This window comes from Mus pahari, chromosome 1 (genome assembly GCF_900095145.1).
Source record: "Mus pahari chromosome 1, PAHARI_EIJ_v1.1, whole genome shotgun sequence".
Lineage (NCBI taxonomy): Eukaryota > Metazoa > Chordata > Mammalia > Rodentia > Muridae > Mus > Mus pahari.
Window position 1 is genome coordinate 82,346,215 of NC_034590.1, and position 21,714 is coordinate 82,367,928.

The 21,714-nt window shown below is 46.0% G+C and overlaps 1 protein-coding gene across 1 annotated transcript in view; it reads left to right on the plus strand.

Moving 5' to 3' along the window:
* Parva (parvin alpha) overlaps positions 1-21,714 on the plus strand; it is a 157,898-nt gene that overhangs the window by 99,317 nt on the left and 36,867 nt on the right. Inside the window, exons 2-4 of the mRNA XM_029534946.1 lie at positions 11,382-11,471; positions 11,932-12,002; positions 14,415-14,517. Coding sequence (XP_029390806.1) covers positions 11,382-11,471; positions 11,932-12,002; positions 14,415-14,517 — 264 coding nt within the window. The remainder of the gene's footprint in view (positions 1-11,381; positions 11,472-11,931; positions 12,003-14,414; positions 14,518-21,714) is intronic.

Genomic DNA, 21,714 nt, shown 5'->3' on the forward strand with positions numbered 1-21,714 from the left:
GGGAGAGGGAGAGGGAGAGGGAGAGGGAGAGGGAGAGGGAGAGAGATCCCAAGACCTGATGGGAGGCCTTTGTGATTAAGTAGTTATATAGAGTATAGGAACTCTGGCATTGAGTTAAGGTCACCAAGGATTGGCTCCTGCCTCGTCTATGATAGTTGTGAAAACAAGTATCATTTTTTGTTGTTGTTGAAAATAATAGAGGTTCCCTTGTTTGAGGGGCTGAGTGGGCAGGACCAGGGCTTTGCATTTTCCTTTGGCAATCTCCCAAGGAGGGAGGTGAACCCGTATGTTGGAAGGAAAGGCAAGGGGAGAAGAGAATCTCCCTGATCCATAGGAAAACCCACTGTAGACAGTATGGTCTTTTCAGAGATACCCGGGTCCTGATACCCTGGAGATCTTTGAACAATGCTTTATGTGAAAAGGAGGGATTCAAGATTATGGTTTGGATTTGAGTGGGGAGTCCGTACTGGATTACCCAGGTAGACCTAGTGGAAGCACAAGGTAATTGAAGAAGGGTCAGAGGGATGCAGCTGGAAAATCCACCCCCTTCCTCCTCCCGGTCCTGGCTTTGGAGATGGCGTGATAGAACCAAAAGAGAAGGAGTGTGGGGAAAGGGGTGAGAGCAGAGTCTGCTTAGAACCCCACGGAGGCGTGCAGGCCCACTGATGTCTCCCTTTGACCCAGTGAGACCCATATTGGTCTTCTAACCTACAGCTCTTGCTGTAAGCTGCCAAGTTTCCAGGCGTTTGCTATATGCTGCAAGAGAAAACTAGTCCAGACACTCTGGACACAAAAATCCCCATCAGGGGCCATGAGCCTTCAGTGTGAGACCCACCAACCCCTTTCCTGGAGAGTGAAGGTAGTCCCTTAAGCATCCTTAAGCAAAGAGGAAACTCGTCACGTTCCCTGCAGCCCTTCTATTGGTTGCTTTCTTCTCTTGTTATCATGACAAAGTACCTGGCAAGCAACTTGAGGAAGTATTTGGCTCACAGTTGAAGGTGCAGTCCAGCATGGCAGGGAAGGCTCCTCGGTGGCTTGAATGTGAGAGATGCAGGGAGCAGAGATGAAGGCTGCACTCAGCTTCCCATTTCCCCCTTTCCTCTGTATTCAGTCTGACCCCAGCAGCACGGGATGGTGCTGTCAACATTAGGGTGGATCTTCCTTCCATAGTTAAACCTGTCTGGAAACACCCAGCAGGTGTGTCTCCATGGTGATTTTAAATCCAGTCAAGTTGACAGTGAGCCTGGGCCATGACATCACAGCCCTGGGCTGTGGGCTTTCTGTCTGGCTTCTTGGGATCATAGTGGGTATAGCCCTTGTTGTGGGATTTTTGTGATGATCTTGATGTTTGTATTCTGTTCAGTTGCATCTAGAAAACAAAGTCACCGTGATCTTCCTGGAGAAGGGGGGAAACCTTTGTGTCCCATATCATTATGGAGTTCGTTCTTTCTAGCTTCAGCCCATGAGTAGTGTATATTTTTCTACAACAGTAGTGTCTTAGGGTTTCTATTGCTTTGATGAAACACCATGTCCAAAGCAACTTGGGAAGGAAAAGGTTTACTTGTTCATCATGAAAGGAAGTTAGAACAGAAACTCAGACAGGGCGGGAACCCAGAGACAGGAGCTGATGCAGAGGCCACGGAGGCATGCTGCTTACTAGCTTGCTCATCATGGCTTGCTCAGCCTACTTTCTTATAGAAACCTGGACCACCAGCCCAGGGATAGCACCACCCATAATGGGCTGGATCTTCCCATATCACTAAGAAAATGCCTTACAGATGGATCTTGTGGAGACATTTTCTCAATTGAGGTTCCTTCCTTTCAGATGACTCTGCTTCTGTCAAGTTGACATAAAACTAGCCAGCACAACTCGTAAATTCATATTAGCTTTTTAAAATATTCTTTTGACAGCCGGGCAGTGGTGGCGCATGCCTTTAATCCCAGCACTTGGGAAGCAGAGGCAGGCAGATTTCTGAGTTCGAGGCCAGCTTGATCTACAAAGTGAGTTCCAGGACATCCAGGACTACACAGAGAAACCCTGTCTCAAAAAACCAAAAAAAAAAAAAAAAATTCTTTTGGCATAGTTTTAGAGTCACAGAACATTTGCAGACATGTACACTTTCCTCATATCCCATCCCCAGTCCCCACACTTCCATCTTGCATTGTTAAATAAGGCATGCTTGTGAGAACTGTAGTTCAGCATTGTAGTGGTTTGGTTCTGGCTGCTTTAATATTTGCTTTTTTCCTTTTATTGAATGTGGTTCAGGAGTTCCTGTGGCAGACATGTAGAGGTCAGATGTCAACTTTCAGGAGTCAGCTCTCTCCTGCTGTGTAGGTCCCAGACAGCAAATGCCATCACCTGCCAAGCCTTCTTGCTAGCCTTGGTTTGTGTTTTGTGAAAACAGGACCTCATGTTCTCTAACTGGCTTTAAACTCACTGTGAGACCAAGGCTGGCCTTGAACTCCTGATCCTCTTGCCTCCACTTCCCAAGCCCTGGGATCACAGGTGTGGGCACTGAGGTCATTTCCATCCCCTCTTAAGATCCCCTTAGCTCTGAATCTTGCAGACTTGGGGTATAGTAACCTTGACAGTTCTGAGAAGAACTGGCCAAGTATTTGAGGGATTTCTTCTTGTTGTTGTTGTTAATACTGTTCTTTTTGTTTGTTTTTTTAAATATGTATAAATGTTTTACTGGCAGTATGTTTGTGCACAATATCCATACCTGATATCAATGATGGCCAGAGGGTGTCAGATCCCCTGGAACTAGAGTTAGTGTGGGTGCTGAGACTTGAACCCAGGTCCTTTAGAAGAGCAGCCAGTGTTCTTAACTGATACATTTCTACAGCCCCTGGCCAAGTGTTTTTTAGGTTCTTCTTCTACTGGGATATATGACTGACATCTTTCTCCTAGTTAGGCTTTGGGGATGTGGCTTCTGAGAAGAAAAGGCAAAGTAGCATTTTTACCTTATCATACCAATAGTTGTTCAGTATCAGCATGCCACATGGCTGTAAGTGTTGACTTGGTCATATGTTTAAGGTAGCATGTCAGGATGCTTCCAGCGTAAAGCCAGGCCCTGTCCCTCCTTTCCATACAATACTGTAGAATGAGAAAGTTGCTGACACAACCCACAACTAAGGGAGGAGGGCAATTGTGCCCAGTTTAAACTGCAAAGATCTACTAAGTTATCTCAATTTTTTTTTTTTTTTGAGACAGGGTCGTTCTATGCATGTGGTTCTCAACCTGTGTGGGTCATGACCCTCTTTGGGGATCAAGTGACTCTATCACAGGGTTCGCCCAAGACTGTTGGAAAACACAGATACTACATTATGATTCATAATAATAGCAAAATTACAGTTATGAAGTAGCAACAAAAGTAATTTTATGATGGGGGGAGGTCACGACAACATGAGGAACTGTATTAAAGGGTCACAGCATTAGGAAGATTGAGAACCAATGCTCTATGTGGTCCTGACTGTTCTGGAACTCACTATGTAGACCAGGCTGGCCTCAAACTGACAAAGATCTGCCTGCTTCTGCCTCCCAAGTGCTGGGATTAAAGATGATGCCACTAAGGCCAGCAGTTATCTGAGATTTTACAGCAAATCATCCCTCTGTTAATTAATTCAGTTGTTTCTATCAGAATGGATGCCTAGATATTTATTTTATGCCTTTGCTTATAATCCAATATAATCTTTATTTTTTGTTCAAATTGTTTCAAATTGTTCAAATTCTCATGTGTGTTTGTGTGTTTGTATGTGTATAAGTTCATCTGTGTGTGTATGTATGTATGTATGTATGTATGTATGCGTTCATACCTGTGGATGTGCATTCATGTGTGTTTGCAGGACAACCTCTGGTGTCAGTCCTCACTTTGTACCTTGTTTGACACGGGATCTGTTTGTCATTTTGTCCCTGTGTATGCCAGGCTAGCCACTCATGAGCTTCTGGGAACTCCGCACCTCTTCGTAGACCCTCCCCATAGGGGCACCGCGTTACCGATGAGTCTTAGCACGCCCAACCTCAGGTCCTCAGGCTGGCCCAGCAACCACTGCACCCACTGAGTCATCTCTCCAGCCCCTTCTCATGCTTTAGCAGCATCCTGCTAAGAGCAGATGTTTTAATAAGGTTCAATAGATTTCTTTCATAGATTTTCCTTTTACTGTTATTATCTTATAAGTTTTTTGCCATACCTAAGGTCAGTGTGTCCCCTCTTTTGAGGGGACAGGAAGGCTAAGGCGTTATACTTTAGATTTAGGTGTGCAGTTATTTCAAGTTTGGGAAAAGGTTTATAATCTTTGTCTTCGTTGACTTTTCCGCTTCTGGACATCCAGTCCCTTTAGGGTCCTTTGTTTAAAGACTGTGCGTTCTGTGCCTTTGTGCCTTCAAGAGATGAACTGAGGTTGCTCGGATCGTGGTCAGTGTGTAGAGTGCTGGTTTAGCATGCACAAAACCCTGCAATCCATCCCCAGGACTACATAAGTCAAATATGATGAAACACACCTATGAGACCAGGATTTAGGAGGTGGAGGCAGGAGGATCAGGAGTTCAAGACCACCCTCGACTCGATGATAAGTTCAAGGTTAGCCAAGGATCTATGGGATGCCATTTGGGTCTGTTTCTGAGTTCTCTGTTCCGTGTCATTAAGCTGTTATCAATGCCATCCTGTTTTGACTATGATAACTTTACTGGTGTCTTGAAGTCTATAGCCAGTCTCTGTACTGCCTTTGCGTGGGAGCCTCAGGATCGGTCTGTCAGTGACAAGGAAATAGCTCCCTATGGCTGTGACTGGGAGATTTATATTGCCCACATCCTGATCCTCTTCACATTTAGTTTGGTTTCTCCCAAATGTTACATTTATGCTTACTGGAACTACATTTAGTTTCAAATTCCGGTTGTTCTTTCCAATGTGTGGGAGGACGGTCAGCTTGTGCAGTGATAATGGCACTCCCCGAAACCTAGTGACATTCCCTCTGTCTCCTCCATTGGAGGCGGTCTGCTCTTTCTTTCTCTACGACTAAGCCCAAGGCCCAAACACTCTGGCCCATCCACATCTCTGCCACTCCCTTGTTTCTCTTCCTTAAATATGCTCACTCCATCCTAATGTTCAGACATCATCACCACTGTCTTATCCCCTACCCTGTTTCCCCAACCTTCCTATTTTCACACCCAAGTGCTTTGGGGGAATGACAATGTAGGTGTTTCAAAGTCCGATTCAAATGTCCCTTTTGCTAGGAACCTTTTCACTTCCCAGTGATTTTTCAAGCTTCAAAATCGGCCTCATTCCACACAAGTTCCTCTGGTTCCCGTCTGGCACCTAGAGTGCAACACACTAGTCCCAGGGTTCCCCAGAGCCTGTCTTCTCCACTCCTGGGAGCCGAATGAGGCATGTCTCCAGGCTCCAGAGGAGGCTCTCAGTGATGCTTCTCAGTGGAGTGAATATAATTATGAATCCTGAACAGGGAGCCTCAAACTCATTATGTATGGTCTTGAACTTCTGATCCTCTTGCCTCCCCTTCCACAGTGCTAGAGTTGCTGTGTGCACTGGTCCCTGGAGGTGGAACCCAGGGCTTCGAGTGTGCCAAGCAAGCCCCACCCACCAGCCCAGCTCCACCCACAACCCTCTTTCACCTTTAGAAACCTTTCTCCATTCTTTTTTCCATACTTGTTTCTCTCCTGGGGTTCTTGGGGTTCCCGGGCATATAAGTTAAGGGTCCACCAAGCCCTGTGGCTATCCTGTTTTTTCTGGGGAGAAAGAGGAGATTAAGTTACCATCAATTACAGATTTATGCTTTCCATGTAATCCTGACTCCCATGCACTAACTGGGTAGACAGTGTTCACGGTCCATCTGCTCTTCCAGCTTACATAGTAAGGGGTGGTTCCAGGGAGCAGCTCACCAGTATCAACAACTCCCCCTCCCCCTTTTCCTTCATTCTTGACAACTTTAGCATGTTAGCTTCTTCAGGCAAACTTACCTCTTGGCTATAAAAGGACCATAGCAAAGTTATACACAATAGCCCTATACAGTGGTGAAGAGAGGAAAAAGACTTACCTTCCATGGGACTCTTTCTTAAATGGGGGGAAATTATTCCTAGAAACTCCTAGAACTATTTCCACTCAAAGCTCTGACTAGAGTTGTATCATATGGCCCCCGAGGCAGGGGTGGGGAGCATCATTACTGACTTGAAGCGATCAGGATCTCACTCTGGACCCAGAAGGGCAGGTGGGTCCTTGATGAAAATGAGGGTTCTTTCCAAAGGATAAACACTGGAGGAAACCAGACATGTCTACTATGCTGTCATTTCTGAGAGAACCACTTAAGCTCTAACTGCAAGAAGCCACATCAGGTCCTATAGCTAACAAAAACCAGAGCAGGATTCGAATCCACCTCTTCAAATCCCCAAGTCTGCCTCTGCTGGATGCTGGACCTCATCTCAGAAGGCATTTTCTAGAAAATAAAATAAGATAAAGAAACCCCTTTTCTTGGAGTGAACTAAGGCAATCGCTGCGCCTTCGCAGCCCGTTTACGGCTTTTCTTAAGTTATGACTAATGGCGGGTGAGCGGCTAGAGAGACTGCACCCTCGGGCCGAGCGCTTCAGACCATTCTCTAGAGTAAACAACATCTTCAGATTCTGCGCCGAGAAAATTCAATCGCGGCCCTTTGTCTTTCCGAGCTCAGGACCTGGCAAGCAGGCTGCTGCTGGGCCCTGCTCGGGTTGAATAGAAAGGAACCTTCCAAAGCGGGCGGGCTGTTTTGGGAAAGTGGCTGCTAATGGGGCCTCGTGGGGCGGGGGCCAGGCGCAGACTGAGCAGTTTGCATATTGGCTTTTCCAAACAACTGGCTCTGAGTCAGCGGTTAATGGAACGGGAATGGGGTTCCTGCCCAATGGTTTCTTCCAAACACCCATTTCCAATTGTAAGCATATCTCAGCCTTTCTTCTGGGGCTTGTTATGTCTCTGTGAGTGAATTGAAGAGGCAGGCCAGAGGGCGGGGTTCTGACTGTAGCTGTGTTCATCTGAAAACATTCTGAACAATGAGGGGAGACCTCATTCAGACCCACCTTTAGGAGTCCCCGCTGGGAATATCATCTTTCTAGTCAGAAGGAGATATTTCAAGACTCTGGCTCTAGCTACATTTGTGACAGAAGTGGATTTTCTTCCTTCACAAAACGCGGACTGGTCAGGAGTAGGTACCCCAGACTTGTCATCTCAGCACCCTGAAAGACAAGACAAAAGGACTGCTGCAGGTTTGAGGCCATCATGTGCTACATAGTCAATCGGGGGGGGGGGTGGCAGCCTGGGCTACCTGGCAAGACCTTGTCTCAAAAGAACAAAACAAACGCTACAAATTCTATCTCAGAAATGCACAATAATGCACACAGAGTCGGGCTAAAGTTCAGACTAAAGTGTAAATGACTCTTGGCCCAACACTCTCCCACCTCCCCACCCCCACCCCAACAACATGAAGGCCTTTTTAGAACTCCTTGGGTAAATTCTGCCTCTGCATCTAGCCTGTGCCCTAAACAGTGAACTTTGCAGTCTGAGCTACTTAATACATACTTGCCAGGTACAGAGAATATTAGAGGCATCATCTTAAGCAGTAGTAGCAGTGGCTCGTATAGCCATGGCTCTTCCCAGGGACCAGGAACTCATTTTATCTTCTCAATAGATCTAAGAAGTTGGCGATATTATTTTTACTCCCATCATGTAGATGAGGAAACTGAGACACAGGAAATTAATGGGTCTGTCCAAGGCCACATAGCAGAGAAAGTGGTAGAACCTGAGTTTGAATCTCGGCATCTAGTTCCTAAGCACTGTGCTATCTGACCTCTTTGGGAATCTGATAGCAAACAGAGGACAAAGTGTCCCCTGGCTAGAGTGAGGCTCAGTTGGAAGAGTGCTTCCTAGCATGCAAAAGCCCTGGGCTCAGTCCCCAGTACCACATAACATGCTTCTGATCCTAGCACCAAGAGGCAGAGGCCAGAGCTTCCGAAGTTCAAGGTCACCTTCGCCTACTGCTATGTGAAAAACTTTTCCTGGGGAGGCGTAATACCTACATCTACTCATCCCAGATAGGAAACCCATGACAGACCAAAGTACAGATATCACCAAAACAGTTTGGTGAACCACTGGGTTTTATTGGAGCCATCTACAGGACTATGGCTGAAGGGTTACTTACAGGAAGAGAAGTGACTCAAAGATAGCTGCACTACTGAAGCCCACCCCAGTGTGGGTGACAGCTCACAAAGTTGGGAACCGGAAGCACACTGCACAACCTGCAGGCTGTTCAACAGGTTGTAAAATGCCTCCGTTGGTCTAAACCTCTTCCAGGCAGCTGGTCTGGTCTCAGAGCCTTCTTTGCAGCTTAGCCTTCCTCTGCTGGAGGGAGTGTCTTAGTCACTTTCTATTGCTGTGAAGAAACATCATGACCATGGCAACTCTTCTTCTAAGAGGAACCAGTATTCTTTGGGCTTGCTTACAAATGCAAAGCTTTAGGCAAGCATGGTACTGGAGAAGTAGCTGAGAATTCTGCATCCAGATCCACAGGCAGTGGGGGGTGGGGGGGAGGAGAGAGAGAGACAGAAACAGAGAGACACTGGGCTGGGCTCTTGAAATCTAAAGCCCACCCCCACTGACCTAGTTTCTCCAACATGACCATACTTAATTCAACAAGGACACAAACCTAGTCCTTCTAAGTAGTACCACTTTCTGATGTCTAAGAAGTCAAATAATACCCGAGATACAATTTGCAAAACACACACACCTCACACACACACACACACACACACACACACACACAAAACAAGAAGGAAGACCAACGTGTGGATACTTCATTCCTCCTTAGAATAGGGAACAAAATACCCATGAAAGGAGTTACAGAGACAAAGTTTGGAGCTAAGACGAAAGGATGGACTATCCAGAGACTACCCCACCCGGGGATCCATCCCATCATCAGCCACCAAACCCAGACACTATTGCATATGCCAGCAAGATTTTGCTGAAAGGACCCTGATGTAGCTGACTAGTATGAGGCTATGCCAGTGCCTGGCAAATACAGAAGTGGATGCTTACAGTCAGCTATAGGATGGAACACAGGGCCCCCAGTGGAGGAGCTAGAGAAAGAACCCATGGTGCTGAAGGGGTCTGCAACCCTATAGATGGGACAACAATATGAACTAACCAGTACCCCCAGAGCTCTTGTCTCTAGCTACAAATGTAGCAGAAGATGGCCTAGTCGGCCATCATTGGGAAAAGAGGCCCCTTGGTCTTGCAAACTTTATATGCCCCAGTACAGGGGAATGCCAGGGTCAAGAAGTGGGAGTGGGTGGGTAGGGGAGTGGAGTGGGTGGGTAGGGGAGTAGGGCAGGGGGGGGAGGGTATAGGGAGCTTTCGGGATGGCATTTGAAATGTAAATAAAGAAAATATTTAATAAAAAAAGTTGAAAAAAAGAGAAGTCAAATATATGAGCCTATTGGAGTTATTATGCACACCACCACAGGGAATTCTCAGCTTTCTTTTTCTTTTTTCCTTTTCTTTTCTTGTTGTTGTTGTTGTTGTTATTCTGGTAAGAGAGGGCTAGTGACTCTGGTCAGTTACAGGAACTTCCTGAAGCTATTTTGAGTTGTTTCATCTTCCTGCTTAAGGAGCTTCCTGCAGTGTAGAAAACTTTGATCTCAGGGGAAAGCTGTTGTTAACAAAACAGCTACATAGTAGGTCCAAGGACCCCCTGAGTTGCAGAATGCTCTATGAAATGCAATGGAGCTGATCCAGTCATCCTCCTGACTCTCTTACAGTCCCTCATCACACACTGGACACCATTGTGACTTTCCAGACCTCTGCTCTGCTTTCTGCTGCCCTTAGAATTTCTCCATAGAATTGTCACCACTTGAAGAAAATACTGTAGGTATATGTTTCCAACATTCCCCAAATCAGAATGAAAGCTGGGTAAAGATGTTTGCTTTGAAGTCCTCCAGGGAGGACTGAGTCAATAAAAAATAGATAAATAAGAATGAAAAATGGGCTGTTGCTTTCATTAAAGGTTTTGTTGTTGTTGTCTTTTGTTGTTTGTTTTTGTTTTTTTCCCAAGAAGGGTTTCTCTGTGTAGTCCTGGCTGTCCTGGAACTCATTCTGTAAACCTGGCTGGCCTCGAACTCAGAAATCTGCCTGCCTCTGCCTCCCCAGTGCTGGGATTAAAGGCGTGTGCCACCACTGTCCGGCTTTCATTAAGGTTGATTGCTGCCACTGGATTAGCGGTGACCAACACCCTCAGAGAAAATGACCCTTGTGAGAGGACGTGAGGTCCAGCTTTTAGGAGGAGGAACCCAGGGTTGACACAAGTGCTTCCTGCACTACTGGGCTTAGGGGTAGGAATCTTTCCCCCACCCCACCCCTGCCCAAAGTCCATGTGGGGGTGTGCACTTGAAGGAGTGGGGCGTAGGTCACTAACCCATTCTAACATTTCTTTTGCTAAATTGTACTGTAGATATCCAGTATTTGAGACGTGAAAAGAAATTAGTTGGCAAGTTGGCAAGATGGCTCGGTGGGGAATGGTGCATGCAGCCAAGCCTGCTGACCTAAGTTCAACCCCAGAGTTCCTTATGATAGAGGGGGAGAAGCTACTCCTGCAAGTAATCCTCTGACTTCCATATCACACAAACACGAATGTACGCACGTATGCGCGTGCACACACACACACACACACACACACACAGAGAGAGAGAGAGAGAGAGAGAGAGAGAGAGAGAGAGAGAGAGAGAGAGACTCAGACACTTTGGAAGTTCATTTTCAGCTGAGGATACAGGACTGTAAATTGGAAGTTCCAGGACCTAGTCTCACGGTTCATGAGAGCGGAGGAGCCCTAACCAGAGCCCAGTGCCCTGGATGCTCCCACACAGCAGCTGGGGATTGAGAGGAAGGATCACCCAAAGAATGTCTCAGGGAAGGCAGGGGATGGTTGAACTGCACATGGAAAGGACTTAGGAGATAACAGGCTGAAATGGACAACACAGTGAGTAAGCACAGTGAGCCCTGGAGGAAAGACAAACAGATGCCAAAGACAGAGGCCTCAGTGAGCTGCTGTGCTCACCCTACTCCTGTTTGTTCTAGAATCTTCTCTAGGAGAAGATGGATCTCTGCATTTATGACTCCTCTTTTCTCAGGAAAGCAAGAAGGGTGACAGCCAGAAAGTTGAGATTAAAGGGACAATTAGGCTGTCTTAGGAAAGCCTCAGGGATCGATGACAGACTGGGGAGCCACTGCTAGCTGACTGAGGAAGGAGAAGCGTCCCCTGAGCCGCAGTGTTGGTCATGAACTTTGTAGAGTCCCCTTCCACCCCATCCGTCCTTCGCCAGCATGTGACCAGGCCCTTCCTTGTCTTTCAGTATCCGAGTTCCAGGAGGAAGGAATGAACGCCATCAACCTGCCTCTTAGCCCCATCTCCTTCGAGCTGGACCCTGAGGACACTCTGCTGGGTAAACATCCTTCTTGTCTCTGGAATAGCTTAGTGCCCACAGCTTAGGCACCCCCACCAAACTCCTGTTCTTCTTGCTCTCTTTTTAGTTTAGGATTTTTTTTTCTTTAATTTTAAGAATTTATTCTTTGAGAATTCCATACATGTATGTAACGAAATAGGATTGCATCCACTTCTATTTTTTCTCTAATTCCAAAATCTCCCCAACATGTCCTCCTTCTCAACCTCATCTCTTCTCCCTTCTCTTCTTTTTAAATCTGATACTGCCCGCATACGCACAGCTCTGAGCTACCCACTGGGACATCATTGTTGTCCCCTCTTCCTCAGTGTTCCCTTGGGGCTGAACACTCATAGTTACTTCTCCCCAGCCAGTTAGGCCAAAGCTGCTCTCAACCTCTGCGAGAGAAGCTTCCTTGTGCAATAGGCGGCGTTCAACACAGAGACCCTGTTTCCTTTTACAGAGGAGAATGAGGTCCGGACAATGGTCGATCCAAACTCACGCAATGACCCCAAACTCCAAGAGCTGATGAAGGTAAGAACCAGTAAGAACAGGTTCTAGGAGACTTTCCCACAGCCTTCCGGCCTTGGCAGGATTCGAGAAGGCACCAAACAAGGGCCACGGCAAGGAGGACAACGTCATGTCACAGTTCCTCAAAGGCACTTGTAAAGTCAAAATCAGAAACAGCCCCATTCTCCAGATGAGAAAACAGTCTCCGGAGGCCAAGTGATTGGTTTCGTGCCTGTTTTAGAGAGATGGAATTGGTGGCTGGGAATGTGGCTCTGTTAGTAATCTCCGAGCGTGCACACAGCTCTGGGTTCCATTCCTACCACAGTGGCACATGCCTGTAATCCAGAACTCGGGAAGTGGAGGCAGAAGAATCTGAAATCCAAGATCATCCTGAGTGACATGAAATCCAAGATCATCCTGAGTTTGAGGCCAGCCTAGAATAAGGAAGGATGGGGGAGACATATGTTATATGTGACACTTTGACCATCATCTAGTAATTCCTCTTGTCCCCTGACCTATATCCCCCCTGTTTGTTCCCAAGCCTCACATAAAAACAGAAAAGTGAATAACTAGTCCACAAGTCCACTTACGGTGTCTTCCTGCTCGAAGCCTGTCTGTAGTTTTCTATCAAGTGCAGAGCCCTCAGATGGTAGTTGAGTCTTTGCTCTGGCCCTCTCTTCAGCCTCAGATAATCTTTGTAGTAACACAGGGACAGCCGGCCTCTAGCTGCAGCACTCCCTCTCCCCAGGCCTTTGCTTAGGCAGCTTCCTCCGTTTGGTTTGCCTTTGGCTTCCTGCACACCACGTCCTTCAAGAAAGCCTTTCTAATGGCCATTGCTGTGACACAGCCTCTCTATAGAGCAATGGTCCCTTGGCTTTAGCTCTTGAGTGCTGTGTTGCCCCCTCCCCTTCTCTCTCTCCTAGCCGTCTAGCCAGTGAACTTCTTGGGGTTAGAGACGTTCCTTTCTTTGGAATCATCATCTCCCCAATGTCTAGCCCCGCATGCTATGGATATGAAATCCTAGTCTTCACGACAGACCTTCTCATCTTCTCTTCAGAGACTCCTCAAAGGCAAGGCTTTCGGGGAGCGTCTATTCGTTGCTGCTTACTTCTATGTGCTCTCCTGGGTAGGACCTTGTGATGATTACTCTTGATTGTCAACTTGATGGGATTTAGAATGACTATGCAAACACATCTCTGGGCATGCCTGTAAGCAATTATCTAAGGTAGGTTAATTTAGGAAGACCCACTCTGGGTGTGGGCAGCACTGTTCTGGGAGCTGAGGTCCCAAACGAAATAAAAAGGAGAAGAAAGCAAGCTGAACACCAGCATCTATCTTGCTGTGCTTCCCGACAGTGGGTACAACATAACTAGCTGACAGAAACTACCTTACCAAGTACCATAAAGGGAGAGTGTCTGATATGCTAAGATCTGTCTTTCATGGAGTATTTGGCCATTGTCCTAGGCAATTCTTTTTAGTTACCTAACTCAGGGAGTACTTTGGTCCACGGTGTTAGAGATCAGAAACCAGAGGCTCAAAGAACTAACTTGCTTGCCTCAGACTCACAGATGACAGAGATGAGCATGCACAAGTTCAGAGATGACAAGAGTGTGCACGTGCACAGGGCTGTGAGTCAACCATAGTTCATAGAGGGTCAGGCACACTTATATCGTGGACATCAGAGGGGTGCAGACACATGTGCACACAGTTGTAGATGACAGTGGTACACACACAAGTCAATAGGTGAGGCCCATTTGCATGACTCTAGAGTCTATACTCTTGCCTGGTATAAAGCCTTTCCCTTTGGAGTAAGGCCTGGCAGGGACGGGGAAGGCCATCAGAGTCACCAATACTGCTCACACTAGAAGGGCTAACCCCTCATGTCTTAGTTAGGGTTTCTATTGCTGACATAAAACATCATGATCATAAACAACTTGGGGAGGCAAAGGTTTATTTTAGCTTAGAGTTGGTGGTCCAACACTGAGGGAAGTTGGGACAGGAACTCAAACAAGGCAGGAACCTGGAGGCAAGAACTGATAGAAAGCCACTGATTATTGCCTTGCTCCTCAAGGCTTGGTCAGCCTGCTTTCTTACAGAACCCAGGACCACCAGCTTAGAGGTGTCACCCCCATAATGAACCTGGCCCTTTCCAAGTAAATCACTAATTGAGAAAATATCCTATAGGCTTCTCACAACCAGATCATCTGGAGGCACTTTCTCAATTGAGCTTCCCTCTCAGATGACTCTAGCTTGTGTTCAGTTGACAGCAAACTAGCTAGAGCACTCTGTAAATGCACAGGGGTACTAGGGCTCACATCTACCATTTGCACACTGGTCCCATGCCTGCTCTGCCGATTTTAATTATCTAGCATAAGAAAGCTAGTTTCCAAACAGATGTGTAGCAGCTCTTCTCTGACTCCCACACTGTCTCTGCAGGTGCTCATCGACTGGATCAATGACGTATTGGTGGGAGAAAGAATCATTGTGAAGGACCTCGCTGAAGATCTCTATGATGGCCAAGTCCTACAGAAGCTCTTCGGTAGGAGAGGGGGAGAGTTGGGGATGATGGCTGGCTCTTAGTAGGTCACAGTGACCCACCTGAGAGAGGTGGACAGAGTGGGATGGAAACATGGGCATTTTAACTGCCTTATGGGGGTACTGCCGTATGTGATGGAATGGTGGGGGGAGTCTTTTGGAAACCCATTGATCTGCTCCCTGGCCATCCAGGGTCATCAGCTAGGTTAATGAGAAGCTCCCACTGCAGGGATACAAACTACACCTCACCCTCCAGAAACTGCTTTCATGGCCTTGCACACATGCTTGAGTAGCTCCTTGTATTTTTAGACTTTTGTGGCTGGAGTATGTGTGTACATGTATGTGTGCATACACACACACACACACACACACACACACACACACACAGAGCTGTTCCTATGTGCCCCCCATCTGTCCATGTGGAAATCTAGGGCCAATGGGAAGGAAAGGAAAGTTCTAGAATGATTTTGGTAGGTAATGAATGAAATAGGCTTCCTTTCTCACCTCCTTTGTCTCAGGCCCACACCAGCCCAAGGTTCTAATTCAGTGTCTAGCTGTCTTTTAGCCACCTCTGCATAGGCGCACTTGGGACTGAGCAAAACTTCTAGAGAAGTTCCATCCTTCACTGCCAGCAACCCCCAGGTACAGTGTTGCCCAGATGTCCTTCTTGCTCAGAGATCTCTCATCAGTTCCGCTACTTCGCTATTTTCAGTCACCTCTCCGCACTTGTCTGAAGAGTTGCAAAGCTCCTGAGCTTGCATCCGCTCGTCCCATCCCACCTCTTCTGCTCTGTTGCCTGCTAACGGCGACATCCGGTTAAATCACAGGTCCAAAGCTCCTGAGCCTGCATCCGCTCGTCCCATCCCACCTCTTCTGTCGCCTGCTAGCTGCGACAGCCGGTTAAATCACAGGTCCAATCCACCCTCATCTAAAACTCCCAGATCCCTTGCTGATCACCACCCAGACCACTTACCACAGCCCTCAGGACATTGGATCCTCCTCCCAACCCACACAACTGTCTGTAGCTTCTCCTCCAGACACCTCTACACATGTGGCTTACATGACAGGGCATGACAGATGAAGCAAGTGGCTGTGCTAGCTGTTGTCTTTTCCGTTTTTATGTCCAGCACAGTACATTATTTCTTATGTCTGTCTCTAAGGCCTTTCCTCCACCACCTACCAAGACATGCCATTATTGTTCATCCTTCTGGACTCCGGCCTCTCCCTTTTACACTCTGTGCATTATGATCACATGTAAAAGACAGGGCTATAGATTCTTCTATGCTCATCCCCACCCCTATATCTAAGTGGAAAATGTGAGTGTTCAGTTTTATATAATCTAAAATACTCCAGAATATGAAAGTTCCACACTTGACATACAAATGAGTTGCAATCAGTGGTGGTGTGCTAGAACTAGTATGTTAAACTACCTTCTGCTTAGCATGGTAGCACATACCAATAATCCCAGCACTGTGGAGGCTCAGGCAGAAGGACCCTTGTAAATTTGAGGTCAGCCTCAGCTATATAATGAGTTTATGAGCAGGAAGGGCTACTTAGCAACACTATCTTCAATAATAAAAAGTACCTTTTGACTGTGTATTGCTACTGTAAATGTACACAAGGCATTGAAGAATTTTGTGTTTAAGACTTAAGTCCCTAGCCTTTAATCCCAGCACTTGGGAGGCAGAAGCAGGCGGATTTCTGAGTTCGAGGCCAGCCTGGTCTACAGAGTGAGTTCCAGGACAGCCAGGGCTACACAGAGAAACCCTGTCTCGAAAAAAACAAAAACAAAAAAGACTTAAGTCCTGTCCCTAAGATGTCTTATATACGTGGCAGCATCCTGAAATTTAAAAAAAATAGATACCTGAAATCTGAAAAATTTTTGTCCCAAAAATTTGAGGAAAGAAAGAATATATATATATATATATATATATATATATATATATATATATATCCACTTGCTGTGTATACGTGTTCCTACATGTGTGCCTAATCTTATGTTAGTTGTAGGTAAGCACATGTGGTTCACTGACATGAAGTCAGGAAGTAGGTCTTATTTATTTTCTCCAGCCCTGTCAGGCTGTCTTGCACATCACCTAGCACTTAATCAATGTATATTAGGTAAATGAATGAATGGCTGATAAAAAAAATCTAGTAATTTCTTGGAAGCTAAACTGATTTGGTACTCAAACATCAATATTAATAAGTATTAATATTTAAAGGTTGTAAATGCTAGCTGAATGCAAAATGGGGAGGTTTTGGCGCATGTAATCATGGAGAAGATATGAGCTTCACTGAGCATGTCCCCCGTGGCTGCAGCTGCTGGCCCTCCAGCACGACTTCCAATCAGACTCAGAAGCTGCCTCGAAAAGCTCTACCCTAGGCTCTTGGAGCAAGGACAGAACGTGGCCACAGAGTCATCTTGCCTCCAGGGAAGGGTTACAAAAGAGCCTGACATCACGTCTATGTAGCTCCAGATCAGGCCTCCTGTATGAATAGTTCAGATGACTTGAGATGTCCATCTTCATGTCCCAAAGGTGAATCATAACAGAAGTCACGCTCCTCATGTGAACTTCAGTTTAGCCCTCTGTAGGTGTAAGGTTGGGCACACACATTCTGAACCTATAGGCAAGACCCCCAGGTTGAAAGAATCAGTGTGCAGCTTAATGAATGTCATAGAAGCCCCTGGGACAGACCAGTTTAGAGACAGGTGTGAATGACCCCTGTGACCTTAAGCTCCCCTCTAGTCTGTTGTCTTCTTTCTTCCCTAGCCGGTTTTTTCAAGAGCATTTGGTGCTCCCTGCATCTGCTACCAGTGCTGCCTCTCTCCCACTTCCCCATTTTTCCATTGACTTTATCTGCTGCTGACACCCAAGGCTGTCTTCTTCCAAGGCTCTGCGTCTTCCAGCCATGGTTGGAGTTTCTCAGTGTATTAGTTAGTTTTCCGATTGCTGTAACCAAATACCTGGTAAGAAATAGCTTAAAGGAAGAGTTTGTTCTTGCTCACAGTTGGAGGGAATACAGCCCATCATAGCAGGGGAGACACGGCGGCAGGAGATGAGACATCTGGGCAATTGCATAATTCACAGTCAGGCAGCAGAGAGAGATGAAGATTAACCAGAGAGACTCATCATCCGTCTTCCGGATTCCTGGGTGCTTCCACTCGTTCCTGCGATTTCAGCCACTGATGCTACCATAATGGCACTCACGTTTAACTGTCTTCAATGGGATTCCACCTGAATGCCCCTCAGCTGCCTTGCCACCAGCCTGACCCAAACAGGCTGCTTCCCTTTGTTCTCCCCACCAAAGGCATTCCATTTCCACCCCAATGGTGGTTCACTGTGCACAGCTAGTTGCTCGGATGAAATTAAATCATCTAGATTGCTCACTGCCTTCATCTATACAAGTCCTGGCAACTGTGTTCCCATCTACTGTGTATCATATCCATCCCGTCTCTCGACATGCATGCAAAGCCTCATGAAAGAGTTTGGCTAAGTCAGCTGGGTAGGGTTCACTCTCTACATTATGCGACAGCCACCTTGGCTTAGAACAGCGGTTCTCAACCTGTGGGTCCTGGCTTTTTTGAGGTCAAACAACCCTTTCATAGGGGTCGCCTAAGACTATCAGCATATCAGATATTTACATTATGATTCCTAATAATACAAAAAATAACAGTTATGAAGAAGCAGTGAAAATAATTTTATCGTTTGGGGGTCACCACAACGTGAGGCACTGTTGGGTCAGGGCATTAGGAAGACTGAGAACCATTAGCTTAGAACTTCTTGCTTACTCTTAGCTTCTTCGGTTCCATCTTTTGCTCCTGGACATCATTTCTTGCTTCAGTATCATGCTACATATCATGGAATATATATGTGGAATATCATTCCATATCTTTCTACATCTCACTAATCTGCTCAATACTTAAATGAACCCATAGGACATTTGTCATTTTCTTTGTAAACTTTGTGAATTGGAACTAATTTTAGGCTTTGAGTCACAAAGTTTGTACAAGGGATTTCCACATCTTGTTCACCTACACTCCTGTATGTTCATAGTTGACTCAAACATCTTTCCAATACCAAAACTGAAAGAATAACCTTAAAAAGCTCTTTAACCAAATTACAGGCCTCCTTTGGATACACTACTTTGTTTTATATTGTTTTTTAGGTTGATTTATTTTTTCATCTTCTTGTGTATTTTGCCTGTGTATGTGAATGCATTCCAGATGCATATCTGGTGCCTGGGGATGCCAGGAGAGGGCATTGGCTCCTTCGAGCTGAAGTTAGAATGGTTGTGGGCTACCATGTGGATTCTGGGAACCGAACCCAAGTCCTGTGCGAGAGCAACAAGTGCTCTTAACTGCTGAGCCATCTCTCCAGCCCCCAAGGATGCACTACTTTCTAACATGATGCTCAATTTCAGCATCCCAGCTTGCACGCTACCTTAGCTGGCAAGTCTCCTTTACTCTTGAGTCCACAGTGGTTTCTCTGTCCTTCCTTGTCTTTCATGAGGCTGTGCGTCTGAAGAATACTGGTAGGAAGTTTTGTAGGATGATGATTACAGTTATACTACTACACCGTTTGGGGACCCACTCAGCGCCTTCTCAGAACTTGCTAGGGAGCACTTGTAGCCACTGTGAATTGTCACGGGGCGGGGCGTGCTCTCAAATAACCCAGGGTAGTCTCTGTCAACTCTCTTCACTACAGCAGTACCACTTTTCCTCCTTGTGATTAATTTCTTCAGGGAGAAATGCCTTGAGACCATGGAGACATCTTTCTCTCTTAACTCTCTCACAGAGTCTAGCAGTAGACTGACTCTGCTTTAATCAATGCAATTGTGTGCTAAGGATGATTCTCGTCTTTCTTCCTTCTTCTACATTTATTCACTGGAATTCTCTCACAAGGGCGAGCTGTAATGTTACTTCTGATTATCAGTTTATTCAGCTGTTTAATTATGTCAACGTGGACAAAAGATCTTTGTGCATTGGTTGCTGGAAACTCTCCCCATTGGCTCCTGTGATCTTTTGCTAAGCAGCTGAAGCCCTGTGTTGTTTTATTGATATGTCCTTGCATTGTGGCATCATGAGGCAGTCTAGGCTCGTATGGTATTTTCTGAACTCTGGTAACCACTTTACCAAAGAACCTAGATTTTTTTTTTTTTTTTAACTTTAGAATGGCATTTATGCATCAGGTTCTGGGCCTATCACTGGGCATTTTAACTTGTTCTCTACAGCTTAAGTAATCAAATTCTCAATGGATAGTATGAAGATAAATTAAGCATCATTAGACATTGGGCCTCCAACATCTGGGGCTTGAGTGCTTCTATGCTAACTTGGTTGGGCCTGGAGAGCCGGAGCATTCATGAAGGTGACATCGTGGAGCAAAGACTCAGAAAGTGAGCAGGGTGCCAAGGGCAGGGCTGTCTTGACTGAGGGTCATGTGAGCTTGATGGTGACACCAACAGCCTGGAAAAGACAGGTGACCTGGAGTAGACATGACCCTCTGCATGTGCTCTGCTCAAGAGCCCTTGGGTGGCAGCATCAGACCTGACTCACCAGTGTCTAGCTTGCTTGCCGGGAAAACAGCCCTTCCCATAACCCTCAGGCATTTGGGGGAAGGTCCCCTCACTTGACCTCACTGCCTTCCCAGGTGCCCACTGCTATGTCTGTTTTCTGGGCCTTTCTCTTTTGTTCTGGCAACAGATTTTTGTATAAATTTTCCTTAAAGCGCAGAAACAATGATCTGGTAGAAAAAAAGTTTATAGATGTCTTAGAAATTATAGATGCACCAGGCCTTGGGGTAACTCGATGACAGAGTACTTGCCTATCATGTCCAAGGCCCTGGGTCAATCAATCCCTAGTACAAAACATAAAATAAAAAATAAGAAAGAAAGAAAGAAAGAAAGAAAGAAAGAAAGAAAGAAAGAAAGAAAGAAAGAAAGAAAGAAGAAACCACAAAACCAAAAAGCAGAAATGAAATATAAGTAACCAAATAAGTAATATAAAAGGAAAATGCTAATTAAATTCTATCAAAGAAGCCAGGTATGGTGATGCAAACTTTTTGTTGTTGTTTTGAGTTTTCGAGATAGGATTTCTCTGTATAGCCCTGGAGTGATGCAAATTTTTAATCCCAGCACTTGGGAGAGGTGGGCAGATCCCTGAAGGTCCAAGACCAGCCCGGTCAACATAGAAAGTTCTAGGATAGTCAGTCAGGGCTACACAGAAAGATCCTGTCTCAAAAAAACAGAGGTGGGTGAAGGGAGAGAGAGGGAGAATATTACTGATGGGCTGGGGGTGTGCCTCAATTGGTAAAGTGCTTGCCTACCATGCACAAGGCTCTGGGTTCCATCCTAGCACACACAGAGCATGGTCACCTACCTATAAAGTTTGGGAGGTAGAGGAGACATGACAATCAGGACTTTAAGGTAATCCTCAATTACATATGAGTTTGAGGCCAGTCTGGACTACATATTAGACTAGCAGTTCTCAACGTTCCTAATACTAAGATCCTTTAATACAGTTCTTCATGTTGTGATGACCCCCCCTCCAACCATAAAATTATTTTCATTGGTACTTAACTGTAATTCTGAACTTTGCAACTGTTATGAATCATGATGTAAATATCTGATACACACAGTATCTCATATGTGACCCCTGTGGAGGGTTATGACCCACAGGATGAGAATTGTTGTATTAGACCCTGACTCCCAAAGTAATTAATAAATGAAAGGTATAATAATAAAAACAACTGTTCTGATTGTAACCCAAGCCCTTAGAGCAAGTAGATGACAGGCCTAAAATCACCCTTTCTGGGACACTGAGGCAGAGCATGTATCCTGAGGGTCCTTTCTCCAGTGTAAAAAATAGGTTCCAGCTGATTCTCTAGTCTGTGGTAGGAGAAGAAGGAGCCTTGGGCTGGACATGGGAACAGGAGGCATCAGGTGACTAGCAGGGCACAGGGAACTCTGAGAGAGACATCTCAAAGGAAACGGAAGGTCTAACATCTGCTCTGTGGCAGCTCTTGATGACATAGGCCATCTCTCTGCTGCTTGGGACTCCACAGGGGAGACAGCAGATGATGGTCCATTGGCCTACCTCTTTAGGAAACCCACCCCATCCTTTTATGGGAATAGCATTAACCCTTCAACACCTCAGAACAAGAGTGCCCTAACCCCAGGCAGAGGAGGAAAGGCCTTCCTGTTC